The sequence below is a fragment of the Carcharhinus amblyrhynchos genome, chromosome 2 (genome assembly GCF_965287045.1).
Source record: "Carcharhinus amblyrhynchos chromosome 2, sCarAmb.v2.hapA, whole genome shotgun sequence".
NCBI classification, from domain to species: domain Eukaryota; kingdom Metazoa; phylum Chordata; class Chondrichthyes; order Carcharhiniformes; family Carcharhinidae; genus Carcharhinus; species Carcharhinus amblyrhynchos.
Genome location: NC_137325.1, coordinates 84,734,258 through 84,753,419, shown reverse-complemented (window position 1 = coordinate 84,753,419; position 19,162 = coordinate 84,734,258). Strand labels below are relative to the sequence as shown.

At 41.2% G+C, this 19,162-nt stretch overlaps 1 protein-coding gene across 4 annotated transcripts in view; it reads left to right on the top strand.

Annotated features, from left to right (window-relative positions):
- invs (inversin) overlaps positions 1–19,162 on the top strand; it is a 292,265-nt gene that overhangs the window by 87,918 nt on the left and 185,185 nt on the right. For all 4 annotated transcript variants that reach the window (XM_080208441.1, XM_080208415.1, XM_080208432.1 and 1 more), the window contains exon 4: positions 9,532–9,698. In XM_080208441.1, the coding sequence (XP_080064567.1) occupies positions 9,532–9,698 (167 nt within the window). The remainder of the gene's footprint in view (positions 1–9,531; positions 9,699–19,162) is intronic.

Genomic DNA, 19,162 nt, shown 5'->3' with positions numbered 1-19,162 from the left:
AAAAACCCAGCTTGCAGGTGCAGCAGGTGGTCAGGAAGGCGAATGGGATGCTGGCCTTCATCGCGAGGGGGATTGAATATAAAAGTAGGGAGGTCTTGCTGCAGCTGTATAGGGCATTGGTGAGGCCGCAGCTGGAGTACTGTGTGCAGTTTTGGGCGCCATACTTACGCAAGGATATTTTGGCCTTGGAGGGAGTGCAGAGGAGGTTTACTAGGCTGATGCTGGAGTTGAGGGGGTTGAGCTATGAGGAGAGGCTGAATAGATTAGGCTTGTACTCGTTAGAGCTTAGAAGAATGAGGGGAGATCTCATTGAGATGTATAAGATGATGAATGGGATGGATAGGATAGAGGTGGAGAGACTCTTCCCGCTCAGAAAGGATAGTAGGACTAGGGGGCATAGCCTCAAGATAAAGGGGGGGCGGTTTAGAACGGAGTTGAGGAGGAACTTCTTCACTCAAAGGGTGGTGAATCTCTGGAATTCTCTGCCCGTTGAAGTGATGGAGGCTGCCTCGCTAAATATTTTTAAGACGCGGGTTGATGGGTTTTTGATGAGAGAGGGGATTAAGGATTATGGGGAGAGGGCGGGAATGTGGAACTGAGCCACGACAGATCAGCCATGATCTCATTGAATGGCGGGGCAGGCTCGAAGGGCTAGTTGGCCTACTCCTGCTCCTATTTCTTATGTTCTTATTAGCACCAGAGCAGCAGGAACAGTGACAGTGCTATCATAACACTTATTCAATGTAACAATGTATATTGGCTTTTGCTCTCTTACTTTCTCTCAATCCCATGAACAACTTGTCTGAATCATAGAATTCTACAATGCTGAAGGAGGCCATTCGGCCCATCAAGTCTGCATCCCACTCAGGCCCTATCCCCATAATTCCATGTATTTACCCTAGCTAGACCCCCTGTCACTAAAGGGCAAGTTAGCATACCCAATCCACTTAACGCACACATCTTTGGACTGCAAATGGACCAAGCATTTCAATCTTACAAAAGGTTTGGTACCTGCAAACACTTCCTGATTGCTTGAATGCCTGTCACATATTTTTGTCACTTTTTATGTATTAATTTTCCTCTCATTCCTATATCCACATTAATGAGGATTGTCTATGGTTGCACTATAATTACAGAATCTTGCCGCTCGGTGGCGTTCTGCTCAGCAAAGATGATTGCTGAGCAGACATTTGCTCTAGAAAATTTAATACCCATGGAAACCATTTTTTTTTTCTCCCCATCAGTGTTTACATAAAATTATACAGCATGGAAACAGCTAATTCAGCTAAATAGTCTGTAACTGTGTTTATACCTTGTATGAAATTCCTTCCCTTCCATTCCACCTTGCTCATCTCAGACTTTCAGAATTTCTTTGTATTCTCTTGTCTTGCACATAATTGGGTAGTTTCCTTTTGAAAGCATATATTCAAGCATATCTTGTGGTGAGAGGTTATCCATCTAACCACTTCCTGAGAAAAGAAATATATCTTAATTTCCCTTTTGGCTTTATTAACAACCATTTTGTATTTATGGCCCCATAAGTGGAAAAATTCTCTCTACATCCACCCATTCCACACATTCATAGATTTCATAAATTCTCCATCAGATCACCGTCACGTCTTTCCCTTTCAAAGAAAGAAGTCCCAACATTTTTCAGTCTTTCCACAGCCATGCAACGTCACAGGTATGGTGCCATTTATGTAAACTTCCTTTTGCATTTTATAGAAATACATTCTAGGAATGGGTTATGGATGAACAGGACTTAGTGTGAGTTAGGGCACTGAAAACAGAGGTTTGGATGATCTCAAATTTATGGATGGTAGAATATTGGAGGTTGACCTAAAGTTCGTTGGTATAGTAAAGTCTAGAGGCAGCAATGCATGAATGATGCATTCAGCAGTAAGTAAACTGAGACACAGATGGTGTTGCGCAATGTTACAAAGGTGGAAATGGACTGGCTTAATCGTGGTATGGCTATGTGATCAAAAGTTCATCTTGGGGTCAAATATAAGACTGATTGTAGCCTCAGACAGTATCCAGGAAGAGGGATGGAGTTGATAAATAAGGAATGAGGTTTGTGGCAGAGTACAACGATAATGGGCTGGATTTAATGCACCCTGTTATGATTGGAAACCTCTTAAATGTTATCTTGAACTTTAATTGTTAGCTCTGTTTCTCTCCACAGATGTTGCCAATCTGATTGAGTTTTTCCAACACTTTGTGTTTCACACTGGATTTTGTGGTTTTAATGATAGTGAAACTGTCATCTTTGACTGCCTGAAGCTGACATCAACTTCTGCTATTCACATATACACAATTAAATGAGGAAATCCGGAAGTTGATTCCCTTCATTTTCAAAGGGTGTGCTGTCAAAATCCCCTTAGATGGCAATCTTCCAAATCATTTGAATTGGCATGAACTTTCCACTTGTAAGCTATCGGTCTCGCTGTAAAAACCCTTGAAGTTATTCCTAGCTCAGTGGATCTTAACTTGTTTTTAACAGCAAACTAAGTTCCAAATTATTAACGAACAACCTCTCTGACTCTGAAAACAAAATTTTATATCTGTGCAAGATCAGTTTTTTTTCATGATGATACAAAACATAGATTTTAAAATAATGATTTCCTTAAGATCTTTGAAGTCAACAGCAAGCACTGTTGTTTACCCATGCCAATGAAATCTGAGCCATTATGTTTCAGAGAGCTTATCAATGATTTTCACTTGGATTTCTACTGATTATTGTCTGTAATTACTTGGAGCACAAGGTATTTTTTATTATTTCCCCTGTCCCTTCCCACAGTCCCCACTCCAAACAATTATTGGAAAATATCTAACGTGTCTGTTCTTATTGTACTGCTATACTTCAGCGTGGGGATATTATCTGAGAGACATTGTTCTGGTGCCAACTTTTATTGTGGCACAACATTTAAAGTTGCTGCACCACTCTGGCTCTCCATCGGCATCTCATTTGGTGGAAACATCCTTCTGAACAGTATCTACCTTATGTGTGTTTCATTTATGAAATGGGGCCTTTTTCTTTTAGAGAGGCAAAAATTTCATTCAAATAAATTGGTAATTCTGAGCAGTCTGTTAAGTGTGTGTTACTTAATGAGTTTGTACAGATGAAATGATAAAGCATTACTGATCACTTCTTTTCATAATGAGATTATCATGGGAATATTCACACTCCTAAATTAACACCACTTCAAAGTCTATCATTGATCTTAAAATTAATGTTGGTACACATTAAATATGATTGTTGCATTTGAATAGACATATGTTTTGCTGTAAAACTTTTTCAATACGGACAAAGTAATTGCTTAGCATTGCAGTAAATCAACTGAAAATCATGACTTTTGCAGTTCATTTCATGAAAAAAATGCATTTAGATTGTTTGCTTTCTGTTCAAGATGACAAGTGGAAACCAGAAATTATTAGTCCCAATTATCTCAGCATTTGGTTGCTGACGAGTATTAAAGTTTTAACCCTCTGTTTATTACTGGATTGACATTTTAAGAACGACTCATCTGTAGTGAAGCTATTTACTTTATAATGACAAAACTGAAGTGCAATAGGTTAATTATCAAATATCAACTGGAGCATTGTGTGATTTGGTGGGAAAATGGTAAAAAAAAATCTTTTTTTTCAAATCAGACGATCATACCAAACAGAAGATGAATTGCTATCCACAGTAAATATGTTATTTGCTGTTTGTTTCTGTAGGACCTCATTTTTATCAGTCAAGATCTTTTTAACCCAATTACTGACACAGTTTCACAATGTTGTACGGAACATAGTGGGTTTTTTTTGATATCACAATAATATTACATGCGATTCATGGAAATGAACACTAACGTTTATTCTGAAATAGTCTCAACATGTACAAAACAGCTAGTGTCAACAGAATTTCCATTTTGTGTCTACAAATTCCATTTTTTCTGTCAATAACCCTATTGTAACTGAGGTTGTAAGTCTGTCTCATTGTCGGGTAGAAACAGCTTTCTAACAAACACTATGGAATGACTAAGACTGCACTTTATTACTGATTCTCCCAAGCCAAGACATAACATAAGAAACAGGAGCAGGAGTAGGCCATCTAGCCCCTTGACCCTGCCCCGCCGTTCAATAAGATCATGGCTGATCTGAAGTGGCTCAGTTCCACTTTCCCGCATTCTCCCCATAACCCTTAATTCCCTTGTCTGTCAAAAACCTATCTACCCGTGTCTTAAATATATTTAATGAGGTAGCCTCCACCACTTCAACGGGCAGAGAATTCCAGAGATTCACCACCCTTTGAGTGAAGAAGTTCCTCCTCAACTCTGTTCTAAACTGCACCCCCCTTATCTTGAAGCTGTGCCCTCTAGTCCTGCTGTCCTTCCTGAGCGGGAAGAATCTCTCTACCTCTACTCTACCCATCCCCTTCATTATCTTATACGTCTCTGTAAGATCCCCCCTCATCCTTCTAAACTCCGAGTATAGACCCAGTCTATTTAGTCTCTCTTCATAGTTCAACCCCCTCATCTCCGGTATCAGCCCAGTGAACCTCCTCTGCACTCCTTCCAAGGCCAAAATATCCTTGCGTAAGTGCGGTGACCAAAACTGCACACAGTACTCCAGCTGCGGCCCCACCAGTGCCCTGTACAGTTGCAGCAAGACCTCCCTGCTTTCATATTCTATCCCCCTCGCTATGAAGGCCAGCATCCCATTCACCTTCCTGATCACCTGCTGCACCTGCAGTCTGGGTTTTTGCGACTCATGCACACGGACCCCCAGGTCCCTCTGCACCGCAGCATGCTGCAGCTCTTCGCCCTTTAAATAGTAATCCCTCCTACTATTATTCCTGCCAAAGTGGATAACCTCACACTTGCTAACATTGTACTCCATCTGCCAGGTCCTCACCCACTCGCTCAGCCTATCTAGATCCCTCTGCAGACTTTCCACACCCTCCGCACAATTTGCTTTTTCACTTATCTTTGTGTCATCAGCAAATTTCGTTACCCTACACTCAGCCCCCTTCTCCAGACCATCTATATAAATGGTAAATAGCTGAGGCCCCAGCACCGATCCCTGCGGCACTCCACTAGTCACCAACCGCCAATCAGAATAGTACCCATTGATATCAACTCTCTGCCTCCTATTAGACAACCAACCCTCTATCCACGCTAACACCTTACCCCCAACTCCATGCCCCCTAACCTTCTGAAGCAACCTTTTGTGCGGCACCTCATCAAATGCCTTCTGAAAATTGAGAAACACCACATCCACCGGTTCCCCTCTGTCTACCGCACTAGTCACGTCCTCATAGAAATCCAATGAATTCGTCAAACATGACCTCCCCTTAACGAATCGGTGCTGCGTCTGCTCTATCAAACAATTCTTCTCAAGATGCCTCGCTATTTCTTCTTTGATGATGGATTCAAGCATTTTTCCAATAACAGACGCTAAACTAACCGGCCTATAATACCCTGCCTTTTGCCTGCTACCTTTTTTAAACAGTGGCGTAACATTAGCCGTTTTCCAATCTTCCGGCACTTCCCCGGAATCCAGCGAAGTTTGGTAAATAACCGCTAAGGCGTCTACTATCACCTCTGCCATTTCCTTCAGAACCCTGGGATGCATTCCATCCGGTCCTGGGGACTTGTCCACCATCAGTCCTGCTAGTTGATCAAGCACTACCTCTCTAGTGACAGTAATCGCATTCAGGCCCTCAACTCTTACCATCCTTCTATCTTTAATTTCCGGCAAACTATTCGCGTCCTGCTCCGTGAAGACTGAGGCAAAAAACTTAAGACTTTCCTCACAGAACCAAAACTGGAGAACAGCAACTCTCAGCCCCCTGACAATTACTTTAACCGCTAAGTAAGCCTGATATTTGGTTCTTACAGCAACCCTTCAACCTGTGACAAATACCTGATAAATTGCAATATTCTATGCCTAACTTCCTAGCAAATGCCTGCCAAAATGTCTCCCAAAATGTCCTGTGACAAATGCCATCTCTTGGCAAATGTGAAATGTTCATTGATATAGCTATTTTTATAGCCTTGCAACATTTAACCCAAATATGTATGCAAATAACAAATTCTAACCCAATATGTGCAACTCTTGACTAATGGAAGGAGAGCTTCTGGCTTCCCCACAATAATCTAATGTTTACTTGTATCTCATAACCAGATAATCCTAAGAGCATCTAGTCCTCGGACCATTTCTTGCCAGTCAGCAATGTAGCTTTGGTGTCTATTTAATGGTAAGCTAGGCTTGCTGGAGTGAAAAATATGTCGGAGTTCTAACTCAGTTCACTCCATGCATTCTTTCTTAAAGTTACTTCACAGTATTGGGCACTTAGAGCTGCCAGCTTTATGGCCTTCTTAACATCATACCTCCAAAATTCACCAATCTACCCAATAGTGTGTATGAATTAAGACTTTCTATTGCTAAGCTTATGCACAACCAACTTGATAGCTTAAATCTTATTAATTACACAAATAGCCAACAAAGTGAATTCTAACAATTATGTATGGAGTATTGTAATTACTGAGCCAACAGTGAATTGAAATTCAGGTAATAGTACAGTATTTATGTCAGATTCATTTTGGCACAAGGGTTACAAGGGGCCCAAGACGAGAGGGGCTTGATGTTTGGTACGGTCATCGAGGGAGCTGTAGACCAATTGAAGGATCTATCGATTACGAGGGAAGAAGTGTTAGGGCTTTAAGGTAGCATTAAAACTGATAAATCTCTGGGGCCCAATGACATTTATCCTAGGCTGCTTAGGGAGGCGAGAGATGAGATTGCTGGGCCTCTGACGCAAATCTTTGTCTCTTCTTTGGACACAGGTGAGGTCCCAGAGGACTGGAGGATAGTGAACATGGTACCGTTGTTTGAAAAGGGTAGGAGGGATAACCCGGGTAACTATAGGCCGGTGAGTTTGACGTCAGTGGTAGGCAAGTTGATAGAGAGGATTCTTAGGGGTAGGATGTATGAGCACTTAGAGCGTTGCGATCTGATTAAGGATACGCAGCATGGCTTTGTAAAGGGGAAGTCTTGCCTTATGAATCTGGTAGAATTTTTTGAGGAGGTGACAAAAACGGTCAACGAAGGATGAGTCGTTGATGTCGTCTATATGGATTTCAGTAAGGCGTTTGACAAAGTCCCTCATGGTAGGTTGGTAGAAAAGATTTAAGGCTCATGGGATACGTGGCCAGGTATCTAGATGGGTTGAGAACTGGCTTGCAAAGAGGAGACAGAGTAGTAGTGGAGGGGTCCTTTTCTAGCTGGAGGTCTGTCACTAGTGGTGTGCCGCAGGGCTCGGTACTGGGACCTCTTCTCTTTGTATATAAATGACTTGGAAGAGGGAGTAAGTGGTGTGATCAGCAAATTTGCTGATGACACCAAGATGGCTGGATTGGCAGGCAGTGAGGAGCAGTGTCTGGCAATACAACGGGATATTGATAGGCTGGTATATTGGGCAGATGTATGGCAAATGGAGTTTAATCCGGATAAATGTGAGGTGATGCATTTTGGCCGGAATAATGTAGAGGGGCGATATATGATAAAGGGTAAGCCCATAAGGAGTATAGAATTGCAGTGAGACCTGGGGGTGCAAGTGCATAAGTCTTTGAAGGTGGCAGTACAAGTGGAGAAGGTTGTGAAGAAAGCCTATGGTATGTTAGCCTTTATGGGAAGGGGTATAGAAGATAAGAGCTGGAGTCTAATGTTGCAGTTGTATAGAATGTTGGTTAGGCCGCATTTAGAGTACCGCGTCCAGTTCTGGTCGCCTTACTACCAGAAGGACGTGGAGACTCTGGAGAGAGTGCAGAGGAGGTTTACCAGAATGTTGCCTGGTATGGAAGGACTGGGGTATGAGGAACGATTGAAGAAATTGGGGCTGTTTTCCCTTGAAAGACGGCGACTGAGGGGGGATCTAATAGAGGTATATAAGATTATGAAGGGTATAGATAGAGTAAACAGAGGTAAGCTATTTCCTATGTTAGAGACGCACAGTACGAGGAGCCATGGGTTTAAGGTGAGGGGGGAGAGGTATAACACAGATATTAGAGGGAGGTTTTTCACAGAGGGTAGTGGGGGTATGGAATGCTCTGCCTAGTAAGGTGGTGGAGGCAAGCACGCTAGAGTTTAAGAGTAACTTAGACAGGCACATGAGTGGGTTGGAGATGGGCGGATATAGGAGATTGTTTTAAATAAGGGTCATTAGCATTGGGGTGTCCCTGGTAAGGAAATGGATATGGTATGATGATAATGTTTTTTCTCTTTTCATTCACAGGTTTTAAGTCGGTCCGCCTTGTTGTCCAACGAGGGGCATACACGCGATGGGTCGTACTTGGGCTGCTCTTGCTTGTTTGAGATTGGCCTAGTGCTTCATGTCGTTAGTGTGTGCTTAAACTGGACCAGATGCTGGGCAAGATGACAGCTCAGTGACTATCACTGTTTGCTGTGCAGACACATGGATTTGGGCCAGTGTCTTTGGGAGTTTGCGCATTCTCCCCGTGCTTGCGTGGGTTTTCTCCGGGTGGTCCGGTTTCCTCCCACACCCCAAAGATGTGCTATTAGGCTGATTGGCAGTAATAAATTGTCCCTAAATTAGTTTCCCTCGATGTGGATTGCCATAAAACAATAGATAAGGGTCATGAGTGGAGGGGGGGGACTGGTAATGTTAAAATGGTGGCGTGGGCTCGTTGGGCTGAAGGGCCTGTTTCCTGGGCTGTTTTTGTTCTTTGTTACAATAGGGCTCATAGAAATAATGATCGAAAATGCTAGATTAAAAACAATCACAATGTCTTCGTCTCCAATGTGAACTTATTCACTTTAGTACTAAGAATAGAAAAAAACAAAGTTTTTTTAAATGGTTAAGATTTCTAAATGTTGATGTTCAAAAGGATTTGGGTACATTTTTACAAGGAACTTGAAAATTCCCATTTGGCTGTTATCCAGTCCTACATCCATGGTAATATACTATCCTTAACACAGTGAGCCCTTGCCTTGCATATTAACCATTTGTGTGGCACCTTTTTGAATGCCTTTTGGAAATCCAAGTATACACAATTATTGACTCCCAGCTCTCTGTTCATAACTATGTCATTTCCTTTATTTAACTTTTAAGGTTCTTGTTTGGCACTAGAATATGTTTCTCTCAAAAATTAAACTGGAATTCAACTATATGATGAACACATTTTCCTGAAGGATGTCTTGTATGAAATTATTAATTAAACCTACCTCATACATGATACTCTATCTAAAATAGCTTTATCCCTAGTTGGTTTCATAATGTATTTTTCTAGCAAACTATCACAAAAGCATTTTACATTCTTATCTTCCAGCTTGCCTTTGCCAGTTTGATCGTTCTCGATTTATATAAGTTAAAGCCACCTTTGTTATAATCTCCAAACATTTCTTAATGCTTAATTCTCTTAGGTTGTGACAATCAGTTTTAATCATCTATGTCCAATGAAATAATTACATTGTTTGAGCCAACATTTAAAATAAATTGAACTTTTTGTTTTCTTTTAATTTCAGCAAATCCAAATTTGAAGGATGCCAAGGACCCATTTGGCCGGACTCCACTGATGTATTGTGTGCTTGCTGACAGATTAGATTGTGCTGAGGCACTCATTAAGGCTGGAGGTAATGTTAACAAAGCAGACCGTAGCCAGAGGACTGCTTTACATCTCGCAGCACAAAAGGTGAGCATTATTCAGATATCTGTATCACAAAATTGAATACTTTGGTTCAGATTACCATACTGTTTATCTTCATCAAATCTATCTCTGTATCTGACCATACAATTAAATTCGTTCTAGTCCATCTAACCTGCTCCACACAACTGTAACAACTTAAAGATCACAGTGTATGCATTCTTTACTCTGCAGAAACTATGTTGATTTTCTGGAGGACGCAAACAAAAACAGATAAATTAGAAATTAATGTCAATGACAGAAAGCTGTTCCAGACATATCCAGAAACAAATGTTCAAAAATTTAATCACTTTATTTGAGGAGGGGCCAAGCTATTCAATTGAAATTCACAGCATGTGTTTGATTTGCAGTTTTTTTTCTAGAACTTGACAGACAGTTATTTACATTTTTGATTTTCTTCCCTCTTTTCTGGGAAGTACTTTCCACCCTGGTTTGATCACATTGTATTTTTTTCATTCGTGGGACATGGGTGTCGCTGGCTGACCAGCATTTCTTGCCCATCCCTAGTTGCCCTTGAGTACATACTCTGTGGGTTGACCCGCAATGCCATTAGGGAGGGAATTTCAGGATTTTGACCTAGTGACTGCAAAGGAATGGTAATATATTTCCAAGTCAGGATGGTGAGTGGCTTGGAGAGGACCTTGCAGGCGGTGGTCTTCCCGTTTATCTGCTGCTCTTGTCCTTCCAAATGGAATTGGTTGTGGGTTTGGAAGGTGCTATCTAAGGATCTTTGGTGAATTGCTGCAGTGCGTCTTGTAGATAAGACACATTGCTGCTACTGAGTGTCGGTGGTGGAGGGATTGAATGTTCGTGGATGTGGTGCCTATCAAGCAAGCTGTTTTGTCGTGGACGGTATCAAGCTTCTTGAATGTTGTTGGAGGTGCGCCCATCCAGGCAAGTGGGGAGTATTCCATCATACTCCTGACGTGCCTTGTAAATGGTGGATAGGCTTTGGGGAGTCAGGAGTGAGTTACTTGCCGCAATATTCCTAGCCTCTGACATGCTGTTGTAACCACTGTGTTTATGTGGTGAGTCCAGTTGAGTTTCTGATTCGTGGTCACCCCAAAGATGTTGACAGTGGGGGATTCAGTGATGGTAACATTATTGAATGTTATGAGGTGGTTGTTAGTGTGTCTTTTATTGGTGATGGTCATTGCCTGGCAATTGTGTGGCACGAACGTTACTTGCCACTTGTCAGCCCAAGCTGGATGTTGTCCAGACCTTATTGCATTTGAACATATACTGCTTCAGTATCTGAGGAATCGCAAATGGTGCTGAATATTGTGGAATTATCGACAAATACCCCCGCTTCTGATCTTTATGACCTTCCTTCCATCATTGATGAAGCAACTGAAGATTGTTGGGCCTACTTCACTACGCTGGGGGACTCCTGCAGAGATATCCTAGAGCTGAGATCACTGACCACAACCATCTTCCTGTGTACCAAGTATGACTCCAACCAGTGGAGTGCTTGCCCCCGATACCCATTGATTCCAGTTTCACTAAGGCTCCTTGATGCCACACTCGATCTTGATGTCAAGAGTTGTCACTCTCACCTCACCCCTGGAACTCAGTTCTTTTGTCCATGAACCAAGGCTGAAGTGAGCTCAGGAACTGAGTGACCCTGGCAAAACCCAAAGTGGGTGTCACCTGAGCAGGTTATTGGTGAGTAGGTACTACTTGATAGCACCGTTGATGACCCCCTTCCTCATCTGAAAACTGTGTGACTATAATAGATCAGACAGAAGACTTCCATGACAATAAGAAAAGGGAAAGCACTGTATGTAACAGTCATGATTAACAGTCAACTCAGTAGACAGTTTAGTTTAAAATTTAATGTAAAGCCCACATTGTGTTACTGTTACTATTCACTTTTTTTCACTGTTTGATCAATCTTTTTGACAGGTAAAGCTTAAGTCATTGTCTGGTATGTGTTATCATACTATCTTTCAAAGTCTATCTGTTCTACTGTATAACAACTGTTCAGGGACATATAAATTACACCCACCCATATTTTTAGACACTCTTTCTAATTTCTACCCATACTGATTCCACTTCATGATCTTCTGATGACAAATCCGTTCTCTCTAAAGTCCTTATGTCATCTTTTGTTATCAGGGCTACCCCTCCTCCTTTGTCATTTTATCTGTCTTTCTGAAATACTGTTTACCCTAGAATATTTATTTCCCAACCTGGATCAACTTATAGCCATGTCCTTGAAATGGCAATTGGATCTGGATCATTTGTCTCTATTTGTGCCACTATTTCATCTGTCTTATTCAGGTGTCTTATGGCAGCGTGATAATATATTTTAGTTTTTCTTCTAACTTCTTGCAATGACTTTATTCGTTGATGTAATTTTTTAACTCTCATCCCCTTCCTGACCCACTTTGGTTCTCTTTACCTCAATTGCTATACTGCTCCTATGCCTCATACTTTCACTTTTGTTTTCTGAGTTTCCCTTCACCTGAACCCTGCCACCAACCTTTTTCAGTTCCCTATCTATACAAATGGCCAGGACACTGGTTCCAGCCTGATTCAAGTTTAGCCCATTTCAGCAGAATAGCTCAATCTTGCCTGAATATAGATGCCATTGCCCCATGAATCAGAAACCCTTCATCCCATAACACTCTTGAACCACACGTCTGTTTCCCTAATCTGCTTAACCCTATGCTAATTAGTTTCTATATTGTAATATTCCTAAGAAATTGTTTGTCTGCAAGTGTATCACGTATACTGCTCTTCAGAATTTTGAAACCAACAGCAAGGTCTATGTGTGAAAGTTTAAAAAAAAATGCATGTACAATGTATACCCCAAAGTTTTTCACAATCAGTTCGTTCATTTTGAAATGCAGCCACTATGGACAAATGTAGTGGCCAATTGGCATGCAGAAAATTTTGTTTTTTCATTGAACAAATTGTTTTTGGCCAGGCCATTGGGATAACTCTATGTGCTTCTAATGAATCAGACTATGTAATATTTTACATCAAATAGCAGATAGGCCTCAGTTTGACCAAAACACAGGATGGCTAGCAAGGCAATACTCCTCCTGTACTGCATTAAAGAATCGGCTTGTTATCTGCTGCAATTTAGAGTGAAGGTTTTCACACATAGTAAGAAAATAATGGAAAATGAATATTCATTTGCTCTTGAGTTTGCTGCACAGCAGCCACTTGGCATCACATTTTGCAAAGGTACATTTGTTTCTTAAAAAATTCTGAATTGTTGGCGTGTGGTGTATGTGTTGAAATATTTTGTAAAACATGTGAGATGCTTTTGGAAATGCCTTATGCCATTTACATAAGATTGATATTTGTTTTAGGAAAATTTGATATGATTACAAATTGGGCTGCCAAACATCTCACACTAATATAATTTTGTTACAGGTTGTAATTGTATTACTGCCTGCAATTTAGTAAAAAGCTGGTTGTCTTCCCCACCCCAGAGAACATCATAGTTTGTGTTTCGTCTTTATCAGAATCTCTACCTATTTTAGTGAGCAGTGTGCCAACGTCAAATTTAATGAACACTTTGAAGATATTAATTTGATTTGGAATTTTGTATGTTCTTTACTGATTTAAAACCCAGGACAATAAAGAGTAATCTTGAGCTTGGAAGGAAACAAAACTTGAGAAGGCAGAGAGCACCTTGTACGGATAATAGTAGAGACATATGCCTGTCATGTAGGCTTCTATTGACAAATGCAGCCTACTATTGACATTGTGTCCCTTGATAGTTGCTATGCAGGCTTCTCTTTGCTGGTCAAATGCCTTAATTGTTCTGGCCTTTCATTCAGTCAAAGTTGGAACATCACTATAGGAAAAGGAGGAGGTGCAAGTCCTGTTACTAATCTCGCAGAGTACGCTGTCTGAACTGCTGGGAACAATCAACCTGTCATAATGTTATGATTTGTTCATTTTTACACCTTTTATTAGCCTTCACTTGTTTTGCCATTTGGCCTCTGGGGCAGCTAAAATGCTGTCTAATTTGAGAGGTTTGCTTCTGTCAGAATGGCCTCAACAGGGGCGGTGTTAACTGTAGTGACAAATAATCAATACCTGTCCTTGTCATGTGAAACGTGTGTTGTTGGGCCTTTCATCTAGAGGATTAGAGGTCTAATTGGATTGAGAATAGGGAAGTTGGGCTGTTGGTCTGCCCTGTCAGTGCTGTGAAGCTGTCAGTTGTCATCCTTGTTCATACTAGAGCTTGGAGGTGATGAGCAGAACTTTCAAAGGCTTGCAAACAAAGTATTCTGAAAGAAGCTCAAAATAGAACTGAGAAATTTATAAAGAGGTTTAACTGCATGACAGTCACAATTGCAGAAGAGACAGATTCTACTGTTATAAAAGAGCCTTTTATGAACCTCAGTATGCCAGACTTTTTTAAGGAAGTGAATTTTTGGAATAAGTTTAGTAATAAACCTATAAAAGAATAAGCAGTTCAATTTCATCACATGCAAAAATCCTAACATTTAAAAATTATTGCCTATAATAGAATGGATAAGACAAAAGTAATGAGTCTCAAAAGCTGCATCAGTTACAAATAGGATTAAGAAGAGCATTATGTTCAGAGTGAAAGTTAATATATTAATGTGGGTAACTGAGCTGCCTAACTTTTATGTATTTAATTGTTGTAATGTCGAGCAAGAACCTTTCATTATCAAAATATAGTTTGTTTTATCAAATAAATAGGTACCTTGAACTAAAGCTATGTCTAATTGTTAGTAATTTATTGTATTGATTTTTTGTGTAACCACCATTGTACAATTGGAAGTTATTTTCACTTTATGTTTTACATTATTGTACAACTTTCTTGGTATAATTAAAATATTCCTACATCCTAATGGAGGCTCATCATAGCTAGCAGTTAAACATAAATTTTGAGAAGAAATTAACTTTAATAAAATTACTTTGCTTGTCTCTCTGAATCTCTGCTCTGGTTTACTGATATCTCTAGCTTTAAAGACTTCAAAGCAATGAGTATTACATTTTCTGAATAGGAACATTTCCTATTTTAGATTCTTAACAACACAGTAAGCAATTGTATTGCAGGCATCATTTTTGTGTATCTAAAGTATGCTCATTACTTGCTGCAATTTTACTGGTTTCTTTTTCTATCATCTGTTTTTGTTTCTCCTCATCATCTTCAGTCAATGCTGAATATAATATTATTATCCTTTTCTGTCATGGAGTGTTGATTTTTCAAATGGCATGAAACGTAAAGGGAAGTAGAATGGAACCTAGAAAAGAGAGAAGGTTCACGGAACTTCTCCATGTATGTGAATCTGGGGGTAGCATTGCTTGGAGCTGTACATGTTCTGTGTATAATCCTGTTTGTGAATTGTGGTCCGTGCAAGGAGAGCAATTGAACACAAATTGCATTTGATGGATAAATTTATTGACATACCATTATAAAATTCATAGAAATAGGAGGAATGGTAAATAATGTGAAACAATGCACACAGATTTAGACTGATGTAGGATTCTTAGGTACTTGTCTTCAGATCCCATCTGGAATAAAGCATTTAAATCTGGCCCTTAATCACAAGGAGGATATTATTGCCCATTAGAAAGTTCAAAGATGAATAATGAAGATAACTCCAGGTGTTAAGTATTTAAATTGTGAAGGAAAGGGTGAGTAAGTTGTGAAATCTGGTTCTCTTATTCTTCTGTAATGCAAATTATTATTTTTCTTGGAAGAGACTTTTAGGGATCTAATTACATTTTCAAGATTATGAAGAGAATTAATAAAAGTAACTTTGGGAAATTGATCATTGTGAATATAGGCAGTGAAAATGTTAGGTGGTTAACTAGTAAGAAGGAAAATCATAACAGACTTGATAAATATTGAGGAAATTGCAATGATATAAATTCATGCAAATGCCTGAAACTGTACAGATTCCATTTTTAGTGTAGCTGGACAAATTGTCTAATTTTTGGAACATGTTCTGCCAGTTTTAATAACTACCCCTACAAACCCAGGTACTGAAAATTTCTTAAGATTCTATTCCTGTAATGGACTTGGAGATGTTTACAGGGTGATGGAAACCTGACAGCCCAGCCAACAGGGTTTAATTGGTTAGGAAATCATGCATCCTAAAGATATTAATGAATTCCTTGTGGTAAAATTTACTCACTTTTTAATACAAAAATGTGGCAATTCTTTCTGCCCAATTAGTTCTTGCAGCCTTATTAATAGATTGGAAATGCTAAGCATAAATTACCAGAATGCCTTTCTTTCTTTCAATGCATTTTCACTGGGGAGGAGGGATCTTCCAGATCAGTAACGTTGCAAAGAACTTTTTGAAAATTGTGATCTTGCCCATCAGTGTAATCTCTATTCTACAGAGAGCCTAATTTTTGTCGTAGAACAGATGATTGCTTATCAATGCAAGACCACAACAGTCTAAAAATTCTTACTAAAATAACCAAGTTTTTCGTATTTTAAAATACATAACATCTTTCCTGAATCTGAGTTCTAGTATTATAAATGAATTGTACTTTGTGCGGATAATAATTACATCAAACATTGTGGGTTTCAAATTCGATTCATTTTGTCTGTAAGCAACTTGTGTGGGACATGAAGTAGCTATAGTTTTTTTCCAAAAATACATCAGTTAAGTCGTACATCATGTCCCCACGTTCATACTTAACCCCTTCTGAGAAATAACTTAACCCCTCCTTTTCTTGGACAGTTGCAGTTCTGAATTTGCTTTTATTCTTTCATGGGATATGGGCATTGCTGGCTAGACCAGCATCCTAATTGTCCTTTAGAAGATGGTTAGCTGCCACCTTGAACTGCTGCAGTCCATGTGGTATAGGTACATCCATAGTGCTGATGGGGAGGGGGATCCAAGATTTGACCCAGGAACAGTGAAGGAATGGTGAATAGTCCCAAGTCAGGATGGTGTGTGGCTTGGCATGTGGGGAACTTGCAGCTGATTGGGTTACCATGTATCTGCTACTCTAGTCCTTTTAATGTGGTTGCAGTTTGGAAGGTGCTATAGAAGGAACCTTGGTGAATTGCTGCAGTGCATCTTGTACACAATGCTGCCACTGTGCTTCAAGAGTGAAATGAGTGAATGTTCAAGGTGATGAATGTGGTGCCAATCAAGTGGGCTGCTTTGTCCTGGGCTATTGTTCGGGCGGGATGGGGTTGGTCTGAATCGTGCTGGGACCAGAGTGTTGGCGAATCGAGTAAAGAGGACTGTAGACAGGGCTTTAAACTAATTAGGGGGGGGGAGGGTGCGAGGGTAGGTGACGCTACGAGGTCTAAAGTTAAGGATAGGGTACAGGTAAGGGAAGAGGCCGAGGATGTCCCAGTTGGTGGCGTTACGGCAAATAGGGTCCAGGTGAAGGCTGGGATGAAAGCGCTTTATCTGAATGCACGAAGCATTCGGAATAAAGTGGATGAGCTGGTGGCGCAGATCGACACAAATGGATACGATCTGGTGGCCATTACAGAGACGTGGCTGCAAGGTGACAGGGACTGGGAGATGAATGTACAGGGCTATCAAGTGTTTAGGAAGGATAGGCAGGAGGAAAGAGGGGGTGGCGTAGCTCTGCTGATTAAGGATAGTATCAAGGTGGTAGCAAGGGATGATATCGGAGCCAAAGAGCAGAAAGTGGAATCGTTGTGGGTGGAGATTAGGAACAGCAAAGGGAGGAAGACGCTGGTGGGTGTCGTCTATAGGCCCCCGAATAATGATCTGGAGGTGGGGCGGGCTGTTAACACGCAAATAAGTGCGGCGTGCAGGAATGGGACGGCAGTAGTTATGGGAGATTTCAATCTGCATATTGATTGGTCGACCCATGTTGGACGAGGTGGGCTCGAGGAGGAGTTCTTGGAATGCTGCCGGGATAATTTCCTTGAACAGTGTGTGTTGGAGCCGACGAGGGAGCGAGCTATCTTGGATCTGGTGCTATGTAATGAGGCGGGTAGAATTAGGGACCTTGCGGTGAAGGATCCTCTTGGAGAGAGTGATCATTGTATGGTGGAGTTTCTGGTGCAGATGGAGGAGGAGAAAGTGGGTTCCCGGACACGCGTCCTTTGTTTGAATAGAGGGGAGTATGGTAGGATGAGAGAAGAATTGGCGAATGTGGACTGGGGGAGTGCGTTGGAAGGTAGGTCTGCTGAGGAGCAGTGGAGGATCTTTAAGGAGATCTTTCTTGGTGCTCAGCAGAAATTTATTCCGATGGTTAAAAAGGACAGTAGGAAGAGAGGTAATAAGCCGTGGATAACGAAGGAGGTGAAGGAAAGTGTTAAATTAAAAGCGGAGGAATTTAGAGTAGCTAAGAGTAGTGGGCGAGAAGAGGATTGGGAAAGGTTTAAATGTCAACAAAGATTGACAAAGAAGTTGATAAAGGAGGGTAGGAGAAGCTATGAGGCTGGGCTAGCACTTAATATAAAAAAGGATAGCAAGAGTTTTTATAAATATATAAAAAGGAAGAGGCTGGCTAGGGTGAACGTTGGTCCTTTAGAGGATGAGAAAGGGGAGCTAGTGGTAGGGGATGGGGATATGGCTAAGGTCTTGAATAACTTTTTTGTTTCTGTCTTCACGGAGGAGGACGTGAATAATTTGCCGGGTGTTAGCGATGGAAAGGTGGTAGGAATGGAGGGTCTTAATGACATTACTGTTACTAGAGAGGTGGTGCTCGACAGACTGGAGGGGCTGATTGTGGACAAATCCCCAGGACCGGATGGAATGCATCCGAGGGTTCTGAAAGAAATGGCGGAGGTGATAGTGGATGCCTTGGTGGTTATTTTCCAAACGTCGCTGGATTCCGGGGAAGTGCCGGAAGATTGGAAAACGGCTAATGTTACGCCGTTGTTTAAGAAGGGTGCCAGGCAAAAGGCGGGGAATTATAGGCCGGTTAGTTTAACGTCTGTGGTAGGTAAAATGTTAGAATCCGTCATTAAGGAGGAAATTGCGAGGCATCTTGAAGGGAATTGCTTGATAGGGCGGACGCAACACGGTTTCATTAAAGGGAAGTCGTGTCTGACAAATTTACTGGAGTTCTATGAGGATGTGTCTAGGGCAGTGGATAGAGGAGAGCCGGTGGATGTGGTCTTTCTGGATTTTCAGAAGGCGTTTGACAAGGTACCTCACAAGAGGTTATTGCAGAAGGTCAGGGGACATGGAGTTGGGGGTAGGGTGTTAGTGTGGATAGAGGATTGGTTGTCAAATAGGAGGCAGAGAGTGGGGGTCAATGGGTGCTATTCGGATTGGCGGTTGGTGACTAGTGGGGTGCCCCAGGGGTCGGTGCTGGGGCCTCAGCTATTTACCATTTATATAGATGATCTGGAGGAGGGAACCGAGTGCAGGGTGTCGAAATTTGCTGATGACACCAAGATTGGGGGAAAGGCAAATTGTGCGGAGGGTGTGGAGAGTCTGCAGAAGGATCTAGATAGGCTGGGCGAATGGGCCAGGAAATGGCAAATGGAATTTAAT